Source organism: Fomitopsis serialis, assembly GCF_022376445.1.
Source record: "Fomitopsis serialis strain Sig1Antser10 chromosome Unknown B0H18scaffold_136, whole genome shotgun sequence".
Taxonomy (NCBI): domain Eukaryota; kingdom Fungi; phylum Basidiomycota; class Agaricomycetes; order Polyporales; family Fomitopsidaceae; genus Fomitopsis; species Fomitopsis serialis.
In genome coordinates this window covers 18381-42925 of record NW_025955096.1, presented here as the reverse complement: position 1 = coordinate 42925, position 24545 = coordinate 18381, and the positions used below count along the sequence as shown (strand labels likewise).

Below are 24545 nucleotides of genomic sequence, written 5' to 3'. Positions count from 1 at the left end.
AGTCCGTAGACTCCGAGTCGTTGCAATTCAAGGCCACGTCAGTAATCGCGTATACTACAATGGTGCAGCTGACAATGATGCTTACCGACTGATGCATCTGCAGCACTCGGAGGTACTCACGTTGTTCACGATGCAAATTGCTGGTACAATGTGCCTAGCCAACCAAAAACCCTGGGTGTTGATCAACACTTGTGAGTCTTGACTCCGCGTGTTGGTACGTGTTCTCTCACCACCTCTGTCGCAGGGGCATGTCTGCCCACCTGGGCCTATCCTACTGCTTCCAATGCAGCGACAACACAGGACCATGTCGCACGAGGATTATAGGTGCCAATCGTCTTCAACTCAAGAGTAAATTTGAGGCGCACCTTGGATGTCACCATCGCCATGGTATCTCTGAGAGGACGGCAGAGGATGGAAAGCGCGTATGTGAATATTTCTGGATGAAGCCGGACGGCAATGTATGCGGAAAGTCGCTTGAGTTAGACTCGGAATCGCCATGCAATGCACTGGTACAACATATCTCGAAGTGGATCGATGACCTCGCGTTGTACAGCTGTTCTTTCCCGGAGGGCGGCGGCTGTAATGGAGATCTTGCCAGTCGTCACGCGTCACGGTGGCCGTTGGGCCGACAACAGGCATTACCATAAAATCACGGTGAGTCGCCACTGTGCCAGTATGCGAGGACCACTGACGTGCTGCTGAATCGCAGCGAACGCCTAAGAATCGAACTGAAGGTTGCGAGGGATCAAGGCATGAGGCTGCGATTCCGAATATCTCAGAGTATATCATGGTCGACTCTTGGTGACACGCTCTCTCTAGCATTCATCAGAATCCACTACACCGGCGCTCTCGTTCACCTCAATTGTAAGTAATTTGTACCAGCCTCGGCAAAGCCCACAATCTTCAGACCACCAAGGGTGGAAACTCACAGTCTCATAGTACGCTAAGTAACACCCCAAGCCCACTACTTTCTTGCACGTAAGCTCAATGTCACATACATTGACATCCGAGCCTGCTCATACAGGCCGTTAATCATGGAGAGTCATAATTTTTACACCTGTGCCCACCTATTAGCGTAAGATATCATTCGAATGAGTAGACGTCTGACTCACCCCAGGATGGTTGTGATCTCTACTGTACCACGGGCGATAGGCCGATGGCGTTGCTGTCCCGAACCAGGCCACCACCGTCGCAATTCTGAATGAATGCGTCGGACCGCATGAAACTGGATAGCAGAAACGAGACCGTCCCAGGATTTGAGTGTAGTTCATGTGTGATGATGATGATGATGTTTCTCCAATGTCACGTCCCAGGCGACGGATGCTACAACGGCATATCAGCCCTAGATGCCCGAGAAAGCAAAGAAAGAATTTCCTGCAACCCACCGCAGTAACTCATCAATATTTCCGTCGCCCACAACGCCGCTGTAATGTGTGCTCAGCGCGCCTTTCCCCCGGCAAACGTCGATTACGCCGACGGGAGCTGCCGTGTTGAGCCTACTCAGCATGTCAGTATGTCGGGAGTGCTGGAGTGTGCGTATCTAAAACGCACCCGATACGTTTCTGCACGACATGGTGGGATTTGTTGTGGTCGCAACTAGGGACACCACGACGTCGAGAACATAGGGCGGCCAGGATGTGTATGGAACCGTTTTCTGTGGGATGAGGCAATCTTATCTTCGACGCACGCAGAAATGTGGAGGAACACCAGCAAGGTGGACGCACGCCCACTCTGGCCTATATAATTGCCGTCCTACCGTTGGTTTAAAATCGGAATCAGGGCGACCTTCTAGGCATGGCTACACCCTCTCGATCCTCTGAGCTGGGACAGGCAGCGTAAGTCAGGGAACACTCCTTCATTGTCTCCACACTGAGTCGGAGAGACTTTCGTAGCAGGGACATCTGCCCTGGTGCGCGTGCCAACTACGAGGCGCACCTGCTAAACAGACTACAAGATACGCGGTTGCCAAAATGCCACATAGAAACGGTCACGGCCGACGGCTCCTTGGTACGGTGCGGCGCCGATCTCCATGGTATCAATCCAAATCAAATAACACGGGCACTCGAGGTACACATCGATGAATGTCACCCCCCTTGCTTCCGTGAAGAGGACGGCGTAGCCATTTGCAACTGTTGCTGGATGCATGACGACGGCACAATTTGCAGGCAGTCGCTCAAACGACATTCGGAACATCGGCCATCTTATGCCCTCGCCCAGCATGTCGGAAAGAGGACTGACCATTTGGCACTATACCGTTGTTCTTGTGAACGGAGCGATTGCGGTTGTAAGGGAACGTTCGCCTCTGCCGACGCCCTGAACAGGCACTATGCAAAGATCGAGTGAGCATCATCCGCTTGGCCCTGTCTCCGGCAATTACTGACGCATTGATGAGCTACAGTGAACGCCTCAACCTCGACTGAATGCAGCTGAGATCGTACCACGGCCTAGAGGTACACGACCGTTGGCGCTGGACGCAGGTTCTCCCCATCGTCTTGTCTGACGTAGCTTCACCACGACATCTACCGCCCAAGTGTTCAGTTACGTCCTGCAACGCTCTGTATGATCGTTCTCACCTCGCTATGCTCTTCCGTAAAAGCGCTCTCGGTTCGCTATCGACTCATATCACGCTATCGTGTTATTGCTTTGCTCTCGCTCTTTCGCTTTGTTGTAATATGTTAGTTTGTGTTGTGGCTTTATATGAAACACTGTACCCAACCTCGTCACCTACCTACATCGCTGGCGGGCCACAAAAGTGCCATCGTCACCGCTATTTGCATGTGCCTCCCACTGATCATCACTCACGACGAGTACGCGTCGAGTAAGATGCCTCTATCGCGTCAGACGAGGCCAGCGGTAATGTACGGGGACTTGCCTACCTCAGGCTCCAGCTTGCACCGGGTCCATCCATTCAAGTTCCACGTGCCTCGCGCCTGCGTGTCAACTGTGGCGGCCGGACCAGTATGCACCCACCTCTGCTGAGTTTCAATTGAATCGTTCATCATTGTCAACGACGACAGGCACACGCATGACAATACTGCGCATCTGGATCATGCTCAGCAGATAAGTACACATGCCCCCGCAGTGATACACTAAGTAACTCACATACTGATTGTGGCACTGCCTATCCCCATCATGAGCGGGGCTCGTGGGGCTGACCTCGAGATAGCCGGTAATGCAAAGACTGCGTGTGCCCAAGCTTTCAGCAATGCGACAACACGTAAGGAAATACTCATGGTCATTATGCAATCAACTTTAGTCAAGGTACGATACACATCTTCTACTTGTACATCCCATGTATTGGGCTACAACCAAGGCCCATCGTCCCATCGTCCTGCACAAACAAACTAGAATCAGGACAACAAACGCGCCAACAGAAGGAAATGAATGCACATGAAAAACCATAATCAATCGATAGCCCCGAACCGCATGTGTTATAGAACTCATATCACATAGACGTCCTCCTTCTCCAGGCTGTACTCCTCGAGCTTCCGGAAGTACTCGATCCGCGCCTGACGTGATCGGGCACGCTCCTAGAAGCCGCATCAGTACGAATGCCTCCGCAGGGATCAACCATACGCACCTCATCCTCCTCGATATCGATCTCCTCATCCTCGTCCCTAGCGCGTTTCTTGCCCTTGCTATCCGGCTTGCTCGCGGGCTTCTGTGAGCGAGACCGCGTAACACGGGTGCTGCTCGACGGCGGACGGCTGCTCGTGGATATGCCCCTCCCGCGGGCTCTTCCTCTTCCCCTAGAAGCACCTCGTCCTCTCGCAATCCCACCGCGACTGGTACTGCTCCTGGCTTTCACTTCCTCTTCCTCAACGTCGCTCTCCGACCCGCTCTCCTCCTCGCTCGGAACGTCCTCAGCGTGCGCCTTCGCTCCTCCACGTCCACGTCCCCTACCAGCCGCTCCGCGCGCGCGTCCACGACCCCTTCCTCTCCCGCGTCCACGCGCACGCTTCGCGGGAGGCTCAGAGCTCTCAGACTCGTCGTCGGACGCAGGCTTCGCGCGTTTCGGGGGTCTTCTAGGGAGGAGCCTCTCAAGATTCTTCGCCGTCTTCGCCGGATCATCGTCTCCCTCCTTCTGTCCACGCCCGCGCTTCCTCGTCGCGGGCTTCTTCAGCTTGGGGGCCGGCTCCTCGCGCTCGCTCCCCTGGGCCTCCTCCTCTCCCTGCTCCTTATCTTCGTCCTCGACTTCGACCATCTTGTCTTCCGCAACGACGCCTCTCCGAAGTCTGAACGTCGCAGGCACGGAGCTCGTCAGGTCCAGCAGCTCCGCGGGGCCCATACTCCGGCTCGGCGTGTCCTCGCCCACCTCCGACTCCGAGCTCTCGCCCTCAAAGTGCGGCGTCGGCAGGGGGCTCCGCTTCCGCGTGCTCTTCGGTTTGCGCGGCGTGCGCGTCGGGTCGACCTCTGGCGAGCCAGGGGCGGACGCAGACTCGCTTTGCGCGCCCGGATCCGGGAGGGCAGGCTCGGGGGGTCGGGAGCAAAAGGAAGGGGAGGAGGGGCGGCATTCTCCTTGTCCTCTTCTTCGTCTTCGTACACCTCGTGCTCGTACACCTCATCGGGGTCAACGTACGAGAGCACGTCGGAGCCGTTGTCATATGCGGGCTGGACGACCGGGTCGCTCTCGCCCGGCCCCGGGTCGGGCAGCTCTGGTGCAGGGGTGTCGCGCTCCAGGCGAGGGCTGTCCAACGCGAGGAACCTATAGTCGCCGGGGTTCGAGTCCGCCTCGGAGCCACCATCGGGCGTGGGCAGTTGGAGCGGCACCGTGGACGGCCCTGGAGTGGGCTCGGGCGAGGGGGAGGGCGTGCGACGCGAAACGACGAGCGTACCGAGGGGCGCGCGGCGCGGCGCGGGAGCCTTGCCCTTGTCCTTGCTCATGTCTCGCCGGAGGGCCTTGAGCTTGCGCTCCGCCGCGATGAACCCGAACAGGTCGTCCTCTGAGCTCCTGCTCCGTTGCTTCTGCAGGGGCACCGCGCCAACGCTGGAGTCAGTAGCGACGCCCATGCCGATTTCTGCGCCCATACCCATACCCATGTTCTCCTTGTCCTCGGGCTCAAGCGGCTCGTCACCTTCCAGCTCGGCCATGAGGTCCTCACGCACCGCGAACGGAATGGGGCCACGCGAGCCAAGGGGTGAGGGCGGAGGCGGCGAGCTCGGTGGGAGGGATTCCTCCCTGGCGCGCTGCTTCCCCTTTGCTTTCGAGCTCCCCGCGACCGGCATCTGTGGCTCCGGCGCACGCGCAGGCATCTTGTTCAGCGGGAGCCGAGGTCTCCGCTTACGAAGCGGGGCAGGCGTGCTCTGCGCGGGGAGCGGGCCGAGTCCGGATTTGATGGGCGTAGGGCTTGCGAGGACACCATCGTCCTCGTTGGCGGGGCGGAGGAGCGTCTTGACATGTCTCGGCTTCGGAGTCGGCGGCACAAAGGACGGCGTGCGGTGTTCGAACCCGAAGACCGGCGGCGGCGGGAGCACAAACCCGCCGGAGGGGCGGGATGAGCTCGAGAGACGGACGTGTTTCGTGGGGAGAGGGCTAGGGGCGGAGTCCGCGAGCGGGCGAAACGTCGGCGGAGCGATGGGGCGGCGGTTGGTAAGGGTCCGCGTCGCCGTCTTAACGGGGGACGGGCTTGGTCCAGCGGAAGAATCTGAGCTCGCCCCATATGCGAGGGGCTCCCGCTCTGAGCCCGCGCGCACAGGTAGCATAGCCGCAGAGAGAATGTCAGAGTGGCGCACGGCGTCCGACCGCATGTCGTACGAGTAGCGAGGCATGTCGGACGGTCGTGCTCCTGGCCTCCGGATACGCGCTGGCGTCGGTGTTGGAGGCGCGCTCACCTCAGAACCAGTCTCCTCCAAGGGCTCTGGAGGCGGCTGCGGGACTCTGCGAACATGAGGTGGATGCGGGGAAGGCGGGACAGAACGCAAGTTGCCATTCTCGTCGGAGACGACTGGTACGACTTCGGGAGCAATGGGGAGCGCGCCGAGAGGTTTTCGGGGTTCGCTGAAAAGGGCCTCCTTCGCCTTGGACGCGTTCGAATGGTGAGACTGGGGCGTGTTCCCCGGCGTCTTGTCCTGCAGCGCAGGGCGCCGGCGGGTGCGCATGGGTCTGGTACAGTACGACTCTGTTGATGGCTGGCAGGTCAAAGCGCATACACACACCTCGTATGTTAAGAGTCGGATTGTTCTCAAGACCGACAAACGCAGGCGTTCTGCTCGTACTGGCGATGTAAGCCCTTTGCACTGCGGTTGCTCAGCAGGAGTGAACGCTCGATATGTCACGTCTATTTGGCGTGATTTGAACCAATATGATAGCTGCGCAAGCAAGAAAGAGAGAAACCAAGCAATTACGGAGACATGGGGGTCAAAGGCAAAGAGGCGTTGTGGACGACTAGGCGCGGCATTCGATCGTGTTCGCTCTTCTGTCACACGTCACGCCCCAGGCCGCATTGTTCTTGTCACGCCGTGACAAGGGCTTCGTTTGCCAGTGGCTGCGGTCGTTCCGAAGCCTAGATGGAATGCCAACGTGAGAGCTGCAGTGTCAAGGCTACATACCAGATAACATGTCAATATATTACAATGCATCGAATAGTACTGGTGTCATGGATGAGTACTAAGAAAAGTGATAAATTACACGTGCGAGTCTCCGGAGCTGCCTCTCCAAGTCCATGTTAATCTACATCCTGCGGTCGAGCCACCGTTGGATCCGTAAAGCTATGATTGCATTTTGTGCAGACGAAGAAGAGGATCATCCGTGTCTCCTTCCGCTTGGACTGGTCCTGGAAGTAAACTGCGCTAAAGGAGCAGACCGCCAAGTGTCAGCGCAACGCGAGGGGACGTCTCAAAGTGGTGAAACCAAGGTTACGTACTCGTCGTTCCCACATTGAGGGCACTGCATATCGGCATGCGCCTAGGAAGCTGTGAGGCGAGAGTGCAGAGTGAACCCGAGCGAGCGTACCAGTGTAGTATCGTTCATGAGGTCTCCTGTCACACCGATCTGCTCTCTGAGATGGACAGGTAAGTACTACTCAACCATCGAATTTCGCAACGTCCAACAGAGATGGCCACATCGCAGAGAGCAATAGGGACATCCTTGGTACACGCTCGCAGAGAACGGTACGTACTTTGTCACCGTCAGCAAGTCATTCCTGTATACACACTTGTTCTCGCCAACCTCGTCGTAGTTGCATATCCGGCACGCATACACCATGATGCGCCGTTGCGGATCAGCCTTGGGGTAGAGCAGGTTGTTGCATTCCGAGCAGAAGTGAAGCGAAGCCTAGTTTCCGAGCACAGCAAGGCGCATCGATCGTTACCGAGTTCAGCCATGCATGTCAAATTTCTACTCACCATAGTGTCAAGCTCCCCGACACAGGCAAATCTTGCGGCGGTACGGTACTTCCAGCAGTGCTTGGTGGTGCAGGACAGAGAAGAGACTGAACGTAGGCCACAGATCTCTGTAAGCGCGCATACAATCTCGATCACGTGTCATCATTTTCTCTCATCGTTCTCGTCCACAGATTTTGAGCCTTCGATCATCATCCTCGCGCGGACTGCTGAAGTCCAGCATATCCCTCCATCTATCCGACCTGACTCCCAATCAAATAACCAACCAACATGCTCTCAGAAGAAGAGTCTGACACCGAATCTATCCACCGGCTCACCATCAACGAGCACTTCGCCAAAGCGTATGAGTACCGCAAGGAGCGCGAAGAGCTCGCGAAGCGTACGTCCGCCCGCGCCCTCACCCACTCAATCTAACTCAGCGTTAGTACAGTGAAGGAGAAGTACGGCTCGGACGTGGACGATGCCGACGTCGGTGGGGACGAGGACGACTCGGAGGAGGACGAGAGCGAGGACGAGGATGGGGAGGAGCTCACGCCGGCGGTGGACGCAGCGATACTGAGGACGCTGGCAAGGATCAGGAAGAGAGACCCGGCGATCTATGAGAGCGGGAAGGATATCTTTGAAGGTGAGTCTTGACAATGCTGCTCAATACATCATTCGTCTGACTGCTCGAGTGCAGAGGAGCGCCAGAAAACGAACGGCGCAGCGCCAGTAGCGCGGGTACAAAGAGACAAGGCACGTCCCGCCGCGTCCACTAGTCCTCCGCCTCGCTATAGCTAACATAAAATTTAGTCAAAACCCTTGACCATGCGCCAACACGCCCTCGCCTCCGCCCTGAGCCCCTCCTCCCGCTCTCCCTCCCCCGAACCGCTCACACACGTCGCTGAACAAGCTGCCCTCCGCAAAGAGACTATCTCTGCCTTCCACGGCGCCGTCTCTGGAGCAAAAGTAGAAGACGAAGAAGATGACTTCCTCGTGCCGCGGGAGAAGACGAAAGACGAGGTCGAGAGGGAGGAGGAGGAGTACCGTGATTTTCTGCAGCGGGAAGTGGGCGATGACTTGAGGGAGATTGTCACGCTCGATGCGGGTGCTGCGACTAACGGTGCAGAAGGTGAGGTCAAAGTAGAGGAGGGCAAGGAGAAGAAGAAGAAAAAGAAAAAGAAGGAGGATGCGAAGGGTCATAAGAACAAGGATGAAGAGGATCAGGAATTCCTCATGAAGTGAGTTTTTGATCGTTTGTCCTCTCACGGCAAAGTATCTCACATCTCACTAGTTACATCCTCAACCGCGGCTGGCTCGACCGCTCCGCGCGCCGGCTCCCGACCTACAAAGAGATCGTCGGCTCCAAGAAAGGCGCGAAGGGCAAGGGGAAAGCCAGAGATGGCGGCTCCTCTAGCTCCTCCGCTTCAGAGCATGAGCAAGATGTCAGGTCCGAAGACGACTCCAGCGCCGGGTCTGGCGGAGAGCCGCTGGATGAGGACGAGGACGAGTTTGACGAGGTAGCAGACCGCTTCGAGAGCTCGTACAACTTCCGTTTCGAAGAGCCGTGCGTTCCCTCCTTGATACACTCAACATACGCGCATGTGCTCACAAGGCCGTGTTTCCAGAGGCGCAGATGCCATCCCTCGATACCCACGAAACATCGACTCCCTTGTCCGGAGGCAAGACACCGCACGAAAAGAAGCGCGCGAGAAGCGGAAGGCACGCAAGGAGGAGGAAATGCTCAAGAAGCGCGAGGAGGTGAAGCGATTGAAGTCGCTCAAGATGAAGGATCTACAGGCGCGGCTCGAGATGATCGGCAAGGAGGGCGGGAAGAGCCTCGCTAGCAAAGGTATACCTCCATCGATTGGTTCTTACCGCGAGATGCTAACGATCGGTTGACTTTTCAGCACTACAAAAGCTGGACTTAGAGGGAGACTGGGACCCCGATGCGCACGACCGACAAATGGCGGAACTCTACGAACGCGAGGTGGAGGCCGATGCGATGGTCGACGATGAGAAGCCGACGTGGGACGACATTGACATCACGGATATCGCGCCCCCAGATGACGACGAAGACGGCGCCCAAGCGTCCTCGAGCAAGAAGAAGAAAAAGAAGAAAAAGAAGGACGAGGATGTTGCAGATGAGGGCGGCGTGGACATCGACGAGATGGACGCGGCGGTGGAGCGCGCGCCCGCGGACGAGGAAGAGTGGGACGGCACGGAGGAGACACGCAAGCGTGTGCTGGAGAAGTACATGGACGAGCTCTACGGGCTCGAGTTCAACGATATGGTGCGTCGCCCTTCCACTTCCCGTCCCAGCTTCATTCTCACCCTCTCTCGGTAGGTCGGCGACATGCCTACACGTTTCAAGTATGCTCGTGTCGAGCCGCAGGCGTTCGGCCTCTCGCCCGTGGAGATCCTCACGGCGACCGACCCGGAGCTGAACCAGTTTATGGGCATCAAGAAATACGCGCCGTACCGCAAGGAGGGCAAGGGCAAGACCTGGGACGGCCAGCGCACCGCACGGCTTAAGGAACTCCGGGAGAAGCTGAAGGATCGCGGGGTCGAGCTCTCGGAGGGCGGCGCGGGGAGGGAGAGGGAGAGGGCGGAGAAACCGAAGAAGAGGAAGGGGAAGAAGGAGCGTATGAAGGAGAAGGCGGCTGCTATTGGTGCAGGGGTGGGCGAGACGGATGGCGGTGAAGGGGATGTGTATGAAGGTGAGGACGTGGAGCACAGTGCGGGCAGGAAGGCGAAGCGGAGGAAGGTGGAGGAGAGGAGTAGCGAGGTGGGCGACGGGGCGGATGAACCAGAGAATGCTGATGGACAGGATGCGTCGACCAAGAAAAAGCGGAGGCGGCATAAAAAGTCACATCATGCAGCGGGGTAGATGGAGAGGCATAAGTTTGAATATTTTTTGTCTAGTGTTCGTTCACTTAGGCTATCTGCGACCATGCCACCGCATGAATCAATCACTGCGTCCCAGTGAGTCTGTTCTCTACAACTGATCAGTAGTTCGCGCAACAATCACAGCAGTACGCTACATGCCTGTTTTGACGCCATGGCGATTTCTACCTCGGCTTCGTCGTACTCTCTGTTGCTGCGAACCCCATTTCTCTTTGAGGTTCGATTTCTTGCCAGATCCCATGCGTGAGTATTCCTTACGTGTGTTGTCGCACTGCTGAGCGCTGAAAGCTTGACAAGGCACGCGCGGTCATTCATATTCATTACCGGCTATATCTAGGTCAGCTCCACGGACCCCGCTCGTCACATCGAGATTGGCAGTACTGCCACGAGCAGCATGTGAGTTATCCATTGTATCACTGCGGGGCATGCGTGTCCGCTGAGCATGATCCAGATGGCGGAGTATTGTCATGCGTGTGTGCTTGTCGTCGTTGACAACAGTGAACATCTCAGTTGAAATACAGCAGAGATGGGTGCATACTGGTCCGGGGACCACAACTGACACGCAGGCGCGAGGCACGTGGACTCTGAATGGATGGACCCGTTGCAAGCTGGAGCCTGAGGTAGGAAAGTCCCCGTGCAATACCGCTGGCCTTGTCTGATGCGATGGTGAAAAATAGCCGTAACGATGTCATGTTTGTGGCCCCACAGCGATGTAGGTATGTAAGGAGGTAAAGTACAGTGATTGAAAGCCATAACAAAGACTCATATATTACATCAAAGCCAAAGCGGAAGAGCGAGAGCAGACCAATATTGCGATAGCAGATTACGAGTCAATAGCGAATGGAGAGCACTTCGGTGGAGGAGCATAGCGAGGTAACGACGGTCATACAGAGCATGGCAAGACATAACTGAAGTTTTGGTGGTAGATGTCATGAATGGTGACGCCGCGCTAGAGAAGACGATGCAAATATTGTGTACCTCTAGGTCGTGTCACAATCTCAGCATCAGCCGAGGCGGAGGCGGAGGCGTTCGCTGCTGCGCAATGGTGCGTCAGTAATTGCCAGAGACAGGGGTAAGAGGATGCTCACTCGAGCTTCTCATGGTGCCTTCTCAACGCGTCGGGAGACGCGAACATTTTCTTGCAACCGCAGTCGCTCCGTTCACAAGCACGACGGTACAACGCGAAGTGGTCAGTCCTCTTTCCGATATGCTGGGCGAGGGCGTAAGATGGCCGATGTTCCGAGTGACGTGTGAGTGACTGGCTGCAAATTGTCCCGTCACCATGCATCCATAGACAATTACAGACGAGTACGTCGTTCTCTTGACGGAAGCGAGGAGGATGAACTGAAGAGATGTGTTCCTCGAGGTTCCGTGCTACATGATTTTCGTTGTTACCACGGATGTGGGTGCCGCACTGTCCTGGTGTCCCGTCGGCCATGACCTCGAGTTGGCATATACGCAACCACGGCTCCTGCCCAATGTTCAACGGTTGGTCCGTGGGCCCCCGCCAATGTTGCTGCTGTCGGCATCCGGACCCGTATATTCACTAAGTGTGACTGGTGAGCAATCGTCATGATGCATCTGACTTCTGCTTACTCATCTGCACCTTCGTATCCTTCTACATCGTCGTTGTCTGTCACCGGAGCAGGCAGGCCCCTGCAGGATACTCAGTAAGACTCGACACGACATTTACAATTATTGATCTCACAGGTACGTCTCTATAGCTTTCGGCCTGTTTCGCAGGTGCGCTTCATAGTTGGCATTCGCACCAGGGCCGATGTACCTGCTATGAAAGTCTCTCCGAATCAGCGTGGAGACAACGAAGGAACGTTTCATAACTTACGCCGCCTGTGCTAGCTCAGAGTATTGGAAGTGTCTCTCCATGTCTCGACTGACTTGTCGCCCTGTTTCGCTCAGCGCCGCCTTTTTAGCCGACCATAGGTCGGCGATTATGGAGGCCAGAGTGGGCCTATGTCCACCTTACTGGTGTTCCTCCACATTTCTGCGTGCGTTGAAAATTGCCTTGCTCAACAGGAACCTCCTCTATACACCATCCTGGCCGCCATGTGGTTTCGAGGTCGTGTCATCTTCAAGGTTGAAACAAATCCCACCATGTCGTGCGGCAGGAATGCATTGAGTGTGTTGCTTAGATACCCGCGCTTCAGCATTCCTGACCTACTGACACGATGAGTAGACGCAACACATTGGCGCGTGCCCTGTAGATGCGGCCATACAATTGATGTTAGATGGGGAAATGAGCGCCGGGCAAAAGTTCACGTTTGCGTGGTGGGTGATGGAAATGCCCATAGGGTACTGTGGTGGGATGAAAGTACCACTCTGCTTTCTCGGGCCTCGGCTATCGAGTTTGAGAGGCCTCCGAGAGATGTTACGACGACCAAGCGCTGTGCGCCTAGTAACTTGCTACCGACGCGCCTGAAGGCCTGATAACCCCCGCCGACTCTGACGGGTCCGTGAACCTCACGGCACCAATGACTTCCTATCGTGCTTTGGCCAATGGTCTACCGTAAACAGTAGTCCTCGTGTGATGTGGGTCCATATCGAGAACGACTCGGCAAGGACTCGGTTGCATTTGGATCGTCGATGAATCTGGCATGCTATCACTGATGTTACTTAGCCGCTTACTCGACTCTTTGCTTCGCGGAAGTGGTGGAAATGGTATGTGTCCTATGTAGGTCCTAGTGTCTGGCATGTATAATCAGTCAACGAGTTCTCTACAGTCGCACTCGGCGCCAGAATGATGCACCCATCAGTAGGTGCCGTCGGTCTCCCCGGCGCGCTCTATGTCATTCCCAATATTATGTACATCCTATAGGCCTACGCCCATGCTCTGTTACGCTCGAGCGCGAGTGCCAATCCTGACATGTATGAGCATCTGGCGTGCCCCCTAAGTCTCACAGCGCATGACGTCCAATCAGACTTGCAGCGCCTGTATACTGCCTGAGCGTTGCAAAGTTGCGAGCCATGCTGGTGTTCGTTTCCACTGCAACAAGTTAGTAGTTTCACCAATACGGACCGAGACGGAAGAAGTGCCATCTGTTGAACAACCGTTCATTCATCCAGGATTGAGATGATACTGGTGGCCTGGGATGTAGAAAGTACATCTTCCGTGAACTTTGATACACTCGAGATGAAGGCCGCCCTCGTAGGGTCTGGAGGTGGACTTAGTCAAATGGCAGCAGGTGGATTCATAAACGGTTGATGATCGTGACGGTTGAATTCATGTGGACAGTGGGACTCCGACGGCGATGTACGCGACGTTGAGTGTATGTGTAAAAAATAGACTTGGGCCGATTAGATAAGGTGTTCCTTGGGTGGGTTTCCACGTTTGGTGGCCGCAATGTACACAGTAAAATACTCAGGCTGTCGGTGTCGCGGGTAATGGTCTAGTGGCACTTGGCCAGGTCCGAATCGGCCGCAGGGCAATTATACCAGTAACCTAATCATTCAAACCTTCGACTCGGAGTCGAGCTCAATATGGGCCGTCGGCGGTCTTCATACATAGTGACTCGTACACTGGGCTCGTCACGGTACGTGCCGCAAGAATCATCTATCTCTGCTGCTCATACGCCGTCCGATGGTCTGAGTGAAGTACAGGTTTATTCTGGCTTGCGAAAAGTTGCTGATAAAGCCTGGCGAGGCAGTCAATGGTCGCCGACTCGTATTAGTTGGATTAGTCGCCGGAAAGGGCCCCAAGGCCGACCGTACAGAGCTCGCACATCCGCGTGTTATATAGCTGCAGCCTAGATACATACGTCTTCTCTGGTGAGACAATCTAGTCCTTGTGACATGGCATCAAAAGGTGACCAACACCTTAATCCCGAAATCTCGTCGTGATATCTCCCTCACCAGTGTGAGATCCATGAGGTTTATGCACCGGCAGAACGCCAGCTGAGTCAGATACGTATACAGAGATGCATGTCAAGGCCAGTTAATGTCTGGACTATCATCTTCAGTGATAGATTGGTCAGGCCAAGGAATATACGGTTACAAGGCTTGGAACTGAGCTAAACGAGGGCAGTATATCGGAACCTAATAATGATTGAATGGGCACGTCAAGAATGGACATAATTTCGTGAGGTGAGGCTGAGGCGGGGGCGACATGGGGACAACAGATAACGTCAGCCCATGATTCACTCTGAGATCTGAGAGCAAGACACAGCCTATCTTGATTTTCCGAGTAACCTATGATTCATTTATTTATTAAGCATTCGCTGCAGTTCAGTAGTATGTCAGCGGTCCTCGTACTATTTCAATGGCGACTTACCAGAGTTTATGGTAATGTCTTTTGCCGGTCCCGTGGTCGCAACTGGCAAGGTCTCTCTGGCAACTGCTGTCGCTCCCTGGGCCCTTTGGGCAAGAACAGCTGTACCACGCGACGTCGTCGAGCCACTTCCAGACATGTTGTACTAATGCATAGCATGGCGGTAATACGGGGTCGACCTCAAGTAACTCTCCGCATACATTGCCGTCTTCATTGACCCGGGGACATTCCCATATGTGTTTTCCATCTTCTGTTGTCCTCGCGAAGATATCGTGGCGATGGTGATTTTGAAGGTGCCCCTCATAAGCTTCCTTGAGCTGGTGCAAATTGGTACCTGTAATACTCGTTTTGCATGTTCCTGTGTTGTCCCTGCACCGACAGCAGCAGGACAGGCTCAAGTGAGCCGGCATGCCTCTGCAACAGAGGCAGTGAGAACATTCGTAACAAGACGCGGAGCCAAAACTCACAGGTGCGTACCAGCGCCCGCAGAGGGTTCTGGCCTGCTGGACATATAATTGACCCCGCAATTCGCATTGAAGGCGATTTGAATGTCTCTGCTGCGTATGAGCCATTCGATTAGAATCATGAACAGGTTAACCAATATATACGTGGAGACTGACGTGGACTCGGACTGCGGCGTGACGGAGCTATTGTGATGATGGGCCATATCAATGTATGCCTGAAAACGCCATCCCCCGGGTGCGAGTCTTATAAACGCACCTATGTGGAGTGTGGTCGCAACGTTCTGGCGTGGTGGTCTTACCTATTACTTGAGGTCATATCTGCCTGTAAACAACCCCTGTCACCTCCAGTTCGGGGTGGACCGGTCGTGAACGAATGAACCAACAAATGATATGACCCGCGGACCGGGTGGAAATTGGAATGCCCACCAGGCTCATTTGATGGTGGAGGACAAGAGTCCATACTTTTCCCGGTTGATCAACGACGGCTACACTCGGTGGCATAGGCTTCCAGAACGCGTCGAAAGTCGAAGGTGTGGTGGACCTGTGGAAGGAACTCAAGTTTGAAAGTGGTATGGAGGAGGAGGAGGAGGAGGGGGGATCCACATCCTCATTCGACAGGAGGTGCCGCAGGACGCGTTAGTTGACCGTGGAATACGTAACATCGCTAGCGCGGATGATCATGCATCTGAGGGGGTAAGTACTGCATACAACTAATGAGCACCTCAGTTGAATGCGTCTGTTGGTCTCGATGTTTTACCGATGGTTGCTGTGCTGTGGCCCTCTTAGCGTACAGCCGGGGTTTGCCGGCTGCCGTTGGCGCCGTTGAGCATGAGGTCGGTTAGACGCTGTTAGACGTGGAGGAGGGCGTGACGAATACTTCCCTCGATCTAGGTTCTCATCGTCATCAAATTGCGTCTTTCAAGTTACCTGCCATCGCAAGTATAACAGCTCAAGGTCACGGAGGCTGAGGAGATCTCCGTGGTTGGCCTGTCGCCAAGGCGCTGAGGAAGTCCGCGGCCCGTTCGGAGACGATGGACCGCGGCCGTGCGTGGACGTGGTGGTACAGTAAGAGTTGAAGCTCTCAGTCCTCATATGCGGAAAACCTGCCAGGGCGGCAACTGTTAAGAGAGATCGTCCATCACAGAGCGCAGGGGCCTCTGTTTCCGAGCCTGACGCGCCCGAGCCTGGTTGATTGGGTACATCAGAACATCATCTACTACTAATATCTTGAGAATCAAGGATAAACATATCACGTAGCTTCTGTAAATATACTAGTAGCGACGACGGGAGTAGCGTCGTTGCTGATACTGTCTGGTCTATCTGGCATGTATACATACCTTCTATTCCGTGACCAGCGTCGAGTGTGCATATCGCGTCGTCCGTGACGGTCCTCTAAGCCTGCACACTGACCACAGGCGCACCATTCACACCATCGCTGAGATAGTCACCATCCGCGACGGCCTTCCGCGCCACCTCTCCATCCACACTCTCCACCGCCTCGCCATCCTGCACATGTCCATTCGCCGTCTTACCCTCCAGAGCCTCGCCATCCCCACCGACCTCATCAACAACGTCGAGCACCCGGCGCGCAGCCTGCGGCGCGCCCGCGGGGAGCGGAACCTTCGCGAGGCGGCCGAATGCGACCTGGAGCATGATGCGGACGAACGTCGCCCAGAAGAGCGTGACGGGCCAGTAGTAGCGATAGCGTGTCCAGAGGAACGTGCGCGGGTAGCGCGAGAGGGTCTTGTCGTAGTCCGCTGGGAGGCGAGTGGTTATTGGTCGCGTCGATGATGGGGGCGTGGTGGTGAACGGGACGTACCTTGGAGGTCGCGGCGGAGCTGGTGCAGGACGTGCGGAACGTCGGTCATGATCACGTCGATCCCCCATCGGATCGCCTGGAAGAAACCGGTGTGAGTACGTGTCGCGATCGAGCTCGAGCTTTGCCTGGAGATACGGAAGACAGGGAGAAATGGTCGCATGGGGCACCCTCAGCGAGGATGACTATGTAAAAGAGGGGGAAACGTATGCAAGCGCTGCCACCATATAGCCCAGCCCTCCACGACAGTCAAGGCAGACGGCAACGATCGCGTGGCCTAACGAGTAGAGCGGTAGGTCATCATGCAGTTGTAGCATGCCAGTTAGATCGCAGTATGGAACAGAAACAGGGCATCGTCAGAGCGCGACTGAGTCCACCACTGGGCGCCCTGACGCAGTCCACGGCGATATGACACCAATCACCACCATCTTGTCTGCAGAAATCCTCACGATCGCCTGCTGGATCCGCATGCGCCTCAGAGACGGCGACACTTTACTTCCTCGACCCAATGACGAGCCACGACCCAGGCTATATGCGCCTTTCCGTCGCGCCGCACATCGCCCCAGGACCTCCCCCTCCCAGGAACAAGAAGAACCACCAGCCAGCCAGACTCAGACTCACCTCGGCCATTTCCAGCGGGTCGTTCACCGTCCACACCATCGTCGTTTTCCCCGCCGCCTTGCACTCCTTGAGGAACCTGTGTTCGTGTATGCTCGTCAGCCACCTCCGATATGTCCTCCTCGGCGAGGAAAGCGAGGAGGTCGGAATCGGATGGGTGTATGCGTGGCCAGAGGATTGTGGAGGGACGCATGAACATGGACGCGCTAAGCGTGATCGCTGCAGTCGCAACGCGGACATGTGAGGAGCACGGCGGCAGCGCGGGTGGTGTTTCTGCACCACTTTCTGGCTCATACAGTACCGGTCGCCGCTCAAGACGATGCGGCACAGCGAATACAGTTTCAGGATGGTACTCAGGCATGCGCGTGCACGCTCTGCGCGGCTTTAGAGGACCTCCTGCTACTAAAATCACCATGAACTCCCCGCATATAGCCCGTCTGAACAGGCCAGCCCCACGCTGTGAAGCGAGGATCGCGTCGCAGAGAGACGCGCGGTCCCGCCACTCCCACACGCCCCAAATCCACACGCGAACATAAGACACAATCACTCACCTCTGCCCCGCCCTCGTCACCCACTGCCCAAAATGCAGGCTCATCACGTCACAGCTCTCCCAGAACCAGCGCCGCGCGAGCACGACGTTGAACCCGATGTGCGCGCGGCCGCAGCGGGGGAGGACGTCGATCGCGGGGCGCACGTAGCCCGTGTGCCACACGCCGAGGAGGATGCGCGGCGCGAGCGCGGTCTCCCAGGCGTCGTACGCGCGGAGCGCGCGCGCCATCAGCGCGAAGATCTTCGCGAGCGAGTTCGACGGCTTGATGTCGATGTGCAGCTTCGCGTGCTGGTTCTCGGGCTGGCGCGGCGGGGCGGGGCGTCAGCGTGCGGTGAGGGGAGGGGGAGTGAAGGGGAGGGGGCTGACCCGCATGAAGAGCGCGATCGTCTCGTCGAAGGTGGGGATCGGCTGCGGGGGCTGTTTCTTCGTGCGGAGGTGCTGCATCCCGTTAGGGCCGTACCACTTGTGGTCCTTGATGCGCCCTGCAGCGGGTCACGGACGTGAGCACTCCCGGCCTGGAGCCGCCGGGCGCACTCGTCGTCATCACGAGTGCAGACGCACCGAAGCCGTTGGTCGTCCGCTGGAGCGCTGGTGCGGGCGTAAGCGTCGAGTCGCGTGTATGTGGAGGAGGAGGACGCACTGGGGTCGTGGAACATGATCACGACGTCGTCCTGCGAGATGTGCACGTCTGCCAGTGCGGTCGGTTCGAGTCAGCGCATTTGTTGTGTTGTTCGCGCATACAAGCACGCACCGGTCTCGATCCCATCCGCACCATCCCTGATGGCGCGTTCGAAACTCGCGAGGGTGTTCTCGGGGAAGGATACAGAGGCCTGAGAACGGCGAGGAGGTGAGTGTTGTTGCGATGATGGACAGGCGGGAACAGGTGCGCACCCCTCGATGACCCCAGCATTCAGGCAACTTCGGAGGCATGGTAGTGGTCGGGTTTCGCGAAATCAAGCTGTTCAGTCCGGCGATTCGTCTACGGAAGGGGTATCGCGAATAATGAGAGCTCGGGAGGGCAAGAAACGGAGCGAAGCAAGACTCCGTGTGCGATGTAGAAGTACGAGTCGGAGGTTATCGTGCGCAGGGCAATATTGGGGGTGGCATGGCTCGGCAGGCGAGGTGCGCATCTGGTCGGCTGCTGACAGCTGCTGACATCTGTAGACAATGCGAATGTCATCGCGTTTGATGGAGTGGCGCACGAGCTGCCGGGCATTCGCCCGTCAGAGTCTAATATCTATCAGAGTCAGATTAATTCACCCCTCACACACACGGTCTCGGGACCCACCAACCACAGCATCCACGTGCACACTACCCGTTTTGGGTCGATGCGCAGCTGCCAGTGTGGGTCCGCTGTTCGAGTTCCTATCAGAGCGACGCGGTAGGTTTGCACGCTCATAGATATCTCTGACGTCGGCAACAGCTAGACAGGCGACATTATGCCAAGCACAGCGGATCAGCGAACGCGGCACAGGTATGACAACATAATATTAATATTAATCTCACCACTCCCTGCGGAATCCTGTAACACCGACAGCACCTCATTCTGCGTGAACTCCGCTTCCCGGAGAGGCCTGCCCGAGACTGTGATGATACCGGATGTACGTACAACCGGACGCGACAGGCGCACAGCATGTACGACGCTTTTTGCTGGACACGATTGTGATGAATCACAGCAACGTCGGACGGGGTGCACGCAAATAGGATGCAAGACACAGGGACACCTTCCACCCATTCCTAGCTCGGGTGGCTCGGAGGTGAAGAAGTAAGATCGAGGTGAAACATGGGCGCACGGGTTGCCGCGGACGTACTAGCGGAGATCGTCGTTGCAACGTTGCGCCGATCGCGCACGCACCTCCTGAGAACCCTAACCACTTTCTCAGTCTACCCGTCATAGAGAGGCAGAGCGATCGACGCAGGGGACTTCTAATAGGAGACATGACGGCGCGAGAACGTCCTCACGTCGAACGTGGCCTTCAGTACAAAGGATATAGCCGAGGTTCGGATCCCAGCCTCATCCCGGGCTTGTCCCGGGCCCCGGTACGCATGCCTTCTCGATCTCCAAGACTTAGAGTGTCGCTTGAAGTAGTCTATGATGTTGACCATATACGACAGCGTGTGCCGACACCTTCTGTCGCAAACACAACGGGATGTAAAGGCTGTGACAAGGTTGCATAAGTGCAGACAGGGGGTCAACGTTTTCGACCTAGGAGAGCGTGACTTGTTCTTCAACGAGCAAGGGACAGTAACGCCGCACGCACCACTGCATCGAACCCTAAGTAATACCCATGTTTCGTTCCACATAGACTCCAACTGTACATACCATATAGTGCCCCGGCGGAATCACCTCTACGTAGTACGGAGGCGCACCGAGCCAATGCACAGCAGGACACCATCATTGCTTTAATATTGTAGGCATGTACATAGTATCTAGATAGAGTCTACATAGGGCTTTGCCCTCAAACGACTATAAACGGGATTTACCAGGAAGCATAGCTCGCAAAGTCCGTAACAACGTAGCGACAGGTATCGGCGAAACCACAGATGCGTACTTCGTGGTCCCTAGGTTGGCGATCGAGATCATCCGAGGACAGGGTTCTGCTGATCGGCTTTGAGTAGCTGCTGGTGAGAACATCCCATCCCATGCGGATGAAAGTGAGCTGAAACGCCCGCCATGCAGTTCTCGGGACCGTTTGAAGAATGGGCGACCAGGTCTCGAGAAATTCAAAGAAATCCGCCCGGTGTCCACTGGCAGAAACGAACTGCTTGAACGACTCACTGGCTTCCTGTTCAACGTGGACGTCGAGGCGCCGCACGGACGGATTCCACGCTAAACTCAGTGCAGATGCATACCCAACGTCGCACACTATCAACACACTTTTAGAGAGGGCAAAGGTACTGTTGAAAGCGATGACGTACTTCGTCCTGGCATACCAGCCAGAGATATGTGCTCCAACGAGGGGCCAATCACTTGCAGAAGTCGGGTCAACAAATGGGCGCCACCGGTGACCTCGGTGATGGTCAGGTATGTTACGTGCTGGCAACACGGCGGGTGTACCGTGACGAACCAATCGACCAGAGCGGCAAGTAGCCCGATATCCAAGTGACATAGCTCGAGCCGCTGCAGATGTGGGACGGATACGTGAGTTTGGGGCCGCTCAGAAGGAGCTAACGACAGAGCCGAAGCCTGAGGGCGCACTGGCAGTGCGTATTTTCCGTCACGCAGAACCAGGGTGTCCAGCTGTGGGGATGCGAGGATGATGCGGCGAAGCTGGCCGAAGCTGGCCAAGACGAAGTCGACAATCTCCAGGCTACGGAGATTTCTGAACAGGCGCAGACCTCTGGTGAAGGTCAGGTGCATTGACGGACGTATGCATCCCTCGAAGACGAGATTGCGCACGTCCGGCATACAAGCACCCAAGACCAAAGGTACGCTATCGCAGAAGCGCACGTCGCCATAGCGCTGGTGGATCCGGAGTGTGGTGGTGCGACTGAGCCTCTGCCTTACCCGCGCATCGCGATTGAGGCACAGATCGCGTAGAATTATGAGACCTTCCCGGTCGCGAATGCACAGGTCCGGATAGCGGATGTGGCCTGAGCACCGATACCACTCCCGGCAGACGAGCGCGACCGACGAACGCTCCGTCTCCGTATAGAGGTGAGAGAAGACGTTGTAAAAGACATCGAGGGGAATACGTCTTGAGAGTGATCGGGGGAGGGGATATACGTGTTTGCTGGGGACTGGAGCCCAATAATATGTGTCCCAGTCGACAGGTCTAGGCACGCTGTCGCACTCGAGCTCCTGACTTGCGTTGATGAGATAACCTTGACGGACTGCGTCCATGACCCACTGGTGATAATGTCTCTAAGTAGATGTTGGTCTCGTCGTTACTGCTAGCATATGCAAGAAACGAACAAACCTGCCAGTGTTCGCGGCCGCGAGGAAAGTCAGTCTTGAATGGGAGGTCCGCGGGCTTGCTCACGGTCTTCCTACCAGCTAGAAAGTTGCTTGAGGGGCCCCCAACTTACGAAGGGGCACAGCTGCGAGCCCACAGCCTCACAGCGTTCCACGATAACACTTATGAATGGGTTCCATACGTACCGACCTGAGACCGCAGAAGGCTCTGAATCTTACCACCAGATACACCGCCCCCGGTGCCTGTTTGCGTCTTTTGTATAGAGAAGCCAGGTATGACGGAACCCTGTCAACGACGGGCAACTCATGGGAACAGGGCTTCCTCTATAACCTGCAGATACAGTCACGGAGCATATACACAGTACACCGCCTTGCACCGCGCAAATCCTATCTTTGTTGATCAGTTATGCCGCTCAGTTGCCATGCAGTGGACCGTACGTACCCTCAGTTCCCTCGCCACCGCCTCAACAGCCTTCTCATAAACCCCGGCGTCTCTCTCCGCAGCACCTACGGCATCGCTATCCTCCCCAAATCTGACTTATTTTCTGGGACGTCGAAAGTTGAGCGTGCTGGCAGAGGCAGAAGGCGGGGAGGAGGGGACTCGGTGTCGACGGACTCAAGAGTCAAGACGGACTCGGGAGGAAACGACGTAGGAGTCCACGTGACTTCCCGTGCATACTAACTTAGCTTATACCATATACGGCAATAATGTTGAAGCCACGACGAGTCGGACTCGGCGAGTAATGCTGATATGTGTGTACGTACATGTGTCTAGGGTCGACATACTCGCTGCTAGCCACCTCCAAACAGGTCGTGAACATTCCGCAATCGTAGAGCTCCGCTTCTGTGCCCTTCAACTTGCCACAGCTTCAGAAGCTTGCCATCGTCGTCATGTCCTTCAACCCAACCGCACTGAGACCCCGACTACAGACGGAGTTCTACGAGTTCCTGGAACAAAAACTCTTGAGTGTGGAGTCGCAGTTGAGTACATCAGAGAAAGTGAGTTAAGCTCGGTTGCCTTGGCGTCGCGGTATTGACTCAATGGTGATGCTCAGGAAAGGAAAGAGCTGGGAGTTGCGTTGACACAAACCGAGAAGAAGCTCGAGGCTTCTAATGCTGTGTGTTACTTCATACTGGGCTGGAGACCTATCAATCTGACTGTCTTTGTATATGGATAGGAACTGAAAGAATTGCGAGCAAATGCTGGTGCTCCTGTTGAAGTACCACCGAACAAAGACGAGGTGCGTCTCCAGTTGCTCTACATCGCTGAGCATGAAAACTTAATTATTCACAAACAGACAGAATCCACTGAATCACTCAAAAATGATGTATATTTTTTGGGCTAACACTTGTCCCCGTGCTGCTGAATGTCGTAGTTACAGCAAGTATCAGATCTGCTCGCGAGGGAACGAGCGCGCCGTGAAGAAGCAGTAAGTTTGCGGTCTATATATGTCGCTTGTTGTGAATGCTAAGTGGTAACGTGAGGAACGTGTCACCTCGGAGACGGAAGCAAAGGTACTAACGTCACATGTGCGGCTCAGCATTCGGTCTAATCGTTGGTGCGCAGGTCAAGACTCTCGCCGATGAATGTGCACAGAGCAAGTCCACATACCGAGAGGATCTCGTGAACAAGGAGGAGACCTGTAGCCGTGCAGTTGCAGAGCGTGTCGAAGCCATTGCAGCTGAGACCAAATGTCGACAGCAGCTCAACAACGTAAAAGCCGAACTAGATGCTGCGAAGAAGGTAGTATTCTGTCAATTTCCATCGTCTGTTCGTCACATGCTGATCATATCATAGGAAGTATCAAGGCTGTCGACCGCGAATCACTCGACCCAAAGTCCAGCCGACAAACTTGAACATCATAGCTCAGTGAAGGTATCGCATCGCACGCTCTGAATGTAGATGACAACGACTGACATACTGCCTATGCATAGTTTAGGGTATTCGTAGATAGTTTGCGCGCACTGCCTGCTCCTGCTGTAGCAGTTGATCTCGCAACCCTTAAGCCTATTGAGATGTCGGTCAGTTGCAAATCCCTATTGGTCATTGTATGCATCAGACGATTATGTGCACGCAGATCCAAGCAAGGCATCGACATTGATGCATACTTACTGACTTGTAACATTCTCATGATGTCAACAGCGACCTACCAAGTCAGTGGCCACCTTCGACCTGGAATCGGTGCTGGCGCGGCAAACCGCACACAAAGCGCCGTCGTCTGATGCGGTGGTAAAGACTGTGCCCGAAATGTATCAAATGGGCATCTTGAGAGCGGAAGTCATTGGTCTCCAGTGTATCGGATTCAACCATCGCCTCAACGAAGAGCTGCACTCGAGCAAATCACCTTCTGATGACGCGTCACTGAAATCCGACACCGACGGCACGCCGCTGTCGTCTCTCCTCAAACGGCGCAAACGTCCTGTAGCTGTGGTTGAGAGTTCAGACGACTCGCAACCGCCCAAGAAGGAAGCCAAGATATCTGGATAGGTGTTGGGGTATAGCGAGCCTTACCACTGTACTACGATACAAGTTCGTACTAGTCCGTGTTCCCGTTACATGATGAGTTGACGGTACTTCCCTCAGCGCTGAAGCTTGAAGCGCCGTGGCGGCCCGTGTCTACGTACTCAGACGCTGCCTACGGGGAACTACTACCGATATGCTGTGCATAAAA

At 55.7% G+C, this 24545-nt stretch overlaps 8 protein-coding genes across 8 annotated transcripts; 3 read left to right on the top strand and 5 right to left on the bottom strand.

Annotated features, from left to right (window-relative positions):
• Positions 1 to 3194: 3194 nt before the first annotated feature.
• B0H18DRAFT_1041525 (uncharacterized protein) lies at positions 3195 to 6105 on the bottom strand. The gene is made up of 4 exons (XM_048030589.1): positions 4546 to 6105; positions 3581 to 4471; positions 3391 to 3530; positions 3195 to 3331 (listed from the first exon to the last, which is right to left on the bottom strand). The coding sequence occupies exons 1-3, from the start codon at positions 6097 to 6099 to the stop codon at positions 3441 to 3443; spliced, it is 2535 nt and encodes an 844-aa protein (XP_047887158.1). The 5' UTR covers positions 6100 to 6105; the 3' UTR covers positions 3195 to 3331; positions 3391 to 3440.
• A 560-nt stretch (positions 6106 to 6665) lies between these two features.
• Positions 6666 to 7347, bottom strand: B0H18DRAFT_1087547 (uncharacterized protein; the record flags this gene model as incomplete). The annotated part of the gene is made up of 5 exons (XM_048032179.1): positions 6666 to 6789; positions 6864 to 6904; positions 6953 to 6998; positions 7119 to 7273; positions 7345 to 7347. 5 exons carry the CDS (start codon positions 7345 to 7347, stop codon positions 6666 to 6668), a joined length of 369 nt encoding a protein of 122 aa, XP_047887157.1.
• A 264-nt stretch (positions 7348 to 7611) lies between these two features.
• Positions 7612 to 10210, top strand: B0H18DRAFT_1124885 (KRI1-like family C-terminal-domain-containing protein; the record flags this gene model as incomplete). Its single annotated transcript, XM_048034920.1, has 8 exons — positions 7612 to 7720; positions 7772 to 7966; positions 8021 to 8061; positions 8134 to 8561; positions 8615 to 8887; positions 8949 to 9172; positions 9231 to 9613; positions 9668 to 10210. The coding sequence occupies 8 exons, from the start codon at positions 7612 to 7614 to the stop codon at positions 10208 to 10210; spliced, it is 2196 nt and encodes a 731-aa protein (XP_047887156.1).
• Positions 10211 to 10678: 468 nt separating this feature from the next.
• B0H18DRAFT_1041495 (uncharacterized protein) lies at positions 10679 to 11250 on the bottom strand. The gene is made up of 5 exons (XM_048030588.1): positions 11154 to 11250; positions 11008 to 11100; positions 10905 to 10955; positions 10752 to 10841; positions 10679 to 10698 (listed from the first exon to the last, which is right to left on the bottom strand). Exons 2-5 carry the CDS (start codon positions 11092 to 11094, stop codon positions 10693 to 10695), a joined length of 234 nt encoding a protein of 77 aa, XP_047887155.1. The 5' UTR covers positions 11095 to 11100; positions 11154 to 11250; the 3' UTR covers positions 10679 to 10692.
• A 5111-nt stretch (positions 11251 to 16361) lies between these two features.
• On the bottom strand, positions 16362 to 19043 carry B0H18DRAFT_1041466 (PLC-like phosphodiesterase). The gene is made up of 10 exons (XM_048030587.1): positions 18849 to 19043; positions 18709 to 18787; positions 18598 to 18645; positions 18519 to 18545; positions 18324 to 18439; positions 17959 to 18257; positions 17411 to 17486; positions 17323 to 17325; positions 16793 to 16865; positions 16362 to 16730 (listed from the first exon to the last, which is right to left on the bottom strand). The coding sequence occupies exons 1-10, from the start codon at positions 18885 to 18887 to the stop codon at positions 16366 to 16368; spliced, it is 1125 nt and encodes a 374-aa protein (XP_047887154.1). The 5' UTR covers positions 18888 to 19043; the 3' UTR covers positions 16362 to 16365.
• A 1666-nt stretch (positions 19044 to 20709) lies between these two features.
• On the bottom strand, positions 20710 to 22014 carry B0H18DRAFT_95851 (uncharacterized protein). The gene is made up of 2 exons (XM_048042695.1): positions 21878 to 22014; positions 20710 to 21822 (listed from the first exon to the last, which is right to left on the bottom strand). The coding sequence occupies exon 2, from the start codon at positions 21799 to 21801 to the stop codon at positions 20827 to 20829; it is 975 nt and encodes a 324-aa protein (XP_047887153.1). The 5' UTR covers positions 21802 to 21822; positions 21878 to 22014; the 3' UTR covers positions 20710 to 20826.
• A 475-nt stretch (positions 22015 to 22489) lies between these two features.
• On the top strand, positions 22490 to 23829 carry B0H18DRAFT_1041445 (uncharacterized protein). Its single transcript, XM_048030586.1, has 8 exons — positions 22490 to 22872; positions 22929 to 22991; positions 23052 to 23114; positions 23172 to 23201; positions 23250 to 23303; positions 23359 to 23388; positions 23441 to 23617; positions 23672 to 23829. The coding sequence occupies exons 1-8, from the start codon at positions 22765 to 22767 to the stop codon at positions 23768 to 23770; spliced, it is 624 nt and encodes a 207-aa protein (XP_047887152.1). The 5' UTR covers positions 22490 to 22764; the 3' UTR covers positions 23771 to 23829.
• Positions 23830 to 23974: 145 nt separating this feature from the next.
• B0H18DRAFT_95898 (uncharacterized protein) lies at positions 23975 to 24481 on the top strand. Its single transcript, XM_048042765.1, has 2 exons — positions 23975 to 24403; positions 24458 to 24481. Exon 1 carries the CDS (start codon positions 24122 to 24124, stop codon positions 24359 to 24361), a length of 240 nt encoding a protein of 79 aa, XP_047887151.1. The 5' UTR covers positions 23975 to 24121; the 3' UTR covers positions 24362 to 24403; positions 24458 to 24481.
• Positions 24482 to 24545: the final 64 nt, after the last annotated feature.

Bases quoted from the DNA above. Each gene is read 5' to 3' on its own strand.
- B0H18DRAFT_1041445 (XM_048030586.1), top strand. From the start codon at position 22,765: ATGTCCTTCAACCCAACCGCACTGAGACCCCGACTACAGACGGAGTTC. The intron at 23,115-23,171 runs GTGCGTCTCCAG...ATTCACAAACAG, and splicing joins TACCACCGAACAAAGACGAG to ACAGAATCCACTGAATCACT. The intron at 23,202-23,249 runs GTATATTTTTTG...TGAATGTCGTAG, and splicing joins CTGAATCACTCAAAAATGAT to TTACAGCAAGTATCAGATCT.
- B0H18DRAFT_1041495 (XM_048030588.1), bottom strand. From the start codon at position 11,094: ATGCTCCTCCACCGAAGTGCTCTCCATTCGCTATTGACTCGTAATCTG. The intron at 10,956-11,007 runs CTTTGATGTAAT...ACTGTACTTTAC, and splicing joins CTCTCGCTCTTCCGCTTTGG to CTCCTTACATACCTACATCG. The intron at 10,842-10,904 runs CTATTTTTCACC...TCCTACCTCAGG, and splicing joins CAAACATGACATCGTTACGG to CTCCAGCTTGCAACGGGTCC.
- B0H18DRAFT_1041466 (XM_048030587.1), bottom strand. From the start codon at position 18,887: ATGCCTCCGAAGTTGCCTGAATGCTGGGGTCATCGAGGG. The intron at 18,546-18,597 runs GTGCGTCCTCCT...CGCCCGCACCAG, and splicing joins GATCATGTTCCACGACCCCA to CGCTCCAGCGGACGACCAAC. The intron at 18,258-18,323 runs GTCAGCCCCCTC...CCGCCGCGCCAG, and splicing joins CGATCGCGCTCTTCATGCGG to CCCGAGAACCAGCACGCGAA.
- B0H18DRAFT_95898 (XM_048042765.1), top strand. From the start codon at position 24,122: ATGTATCAAATGGGCATCTTGAGAGCGGAAGTCATTGGTCTCCAGTGT.
- B0H18DRAFT_1041525 (XM_048030589.1), bottom strand. From the start codon at position 6,099: ATGCGCACCCGCCGGCGCCCTGCGCTGCAGGACAAGACGCCGGGGAAC. The intron at 4,472-4,545 runs GTGTACGAAGAC...CGACCCCCCGAG, and splicing joins ATGAGGTGTACGAGCACGAG to CCTGCCCTCCCGGATCCGGG. The intron at 3,531-3,580 runs GTGCGTATGGTT...TGCGGCTTCTAG, and splicing joins TCGATATCGAGGAGGATGAG to GAGCGTGCCCGATCACGTCA.
- B0H18DRAFT_95851 (XM_048042695.1), bottom strand. From the start codon at position 21,801: ATGGACGCAGTCCGTCAAGGTTATCTCATCAACGCAAGTCAGGAGCTC.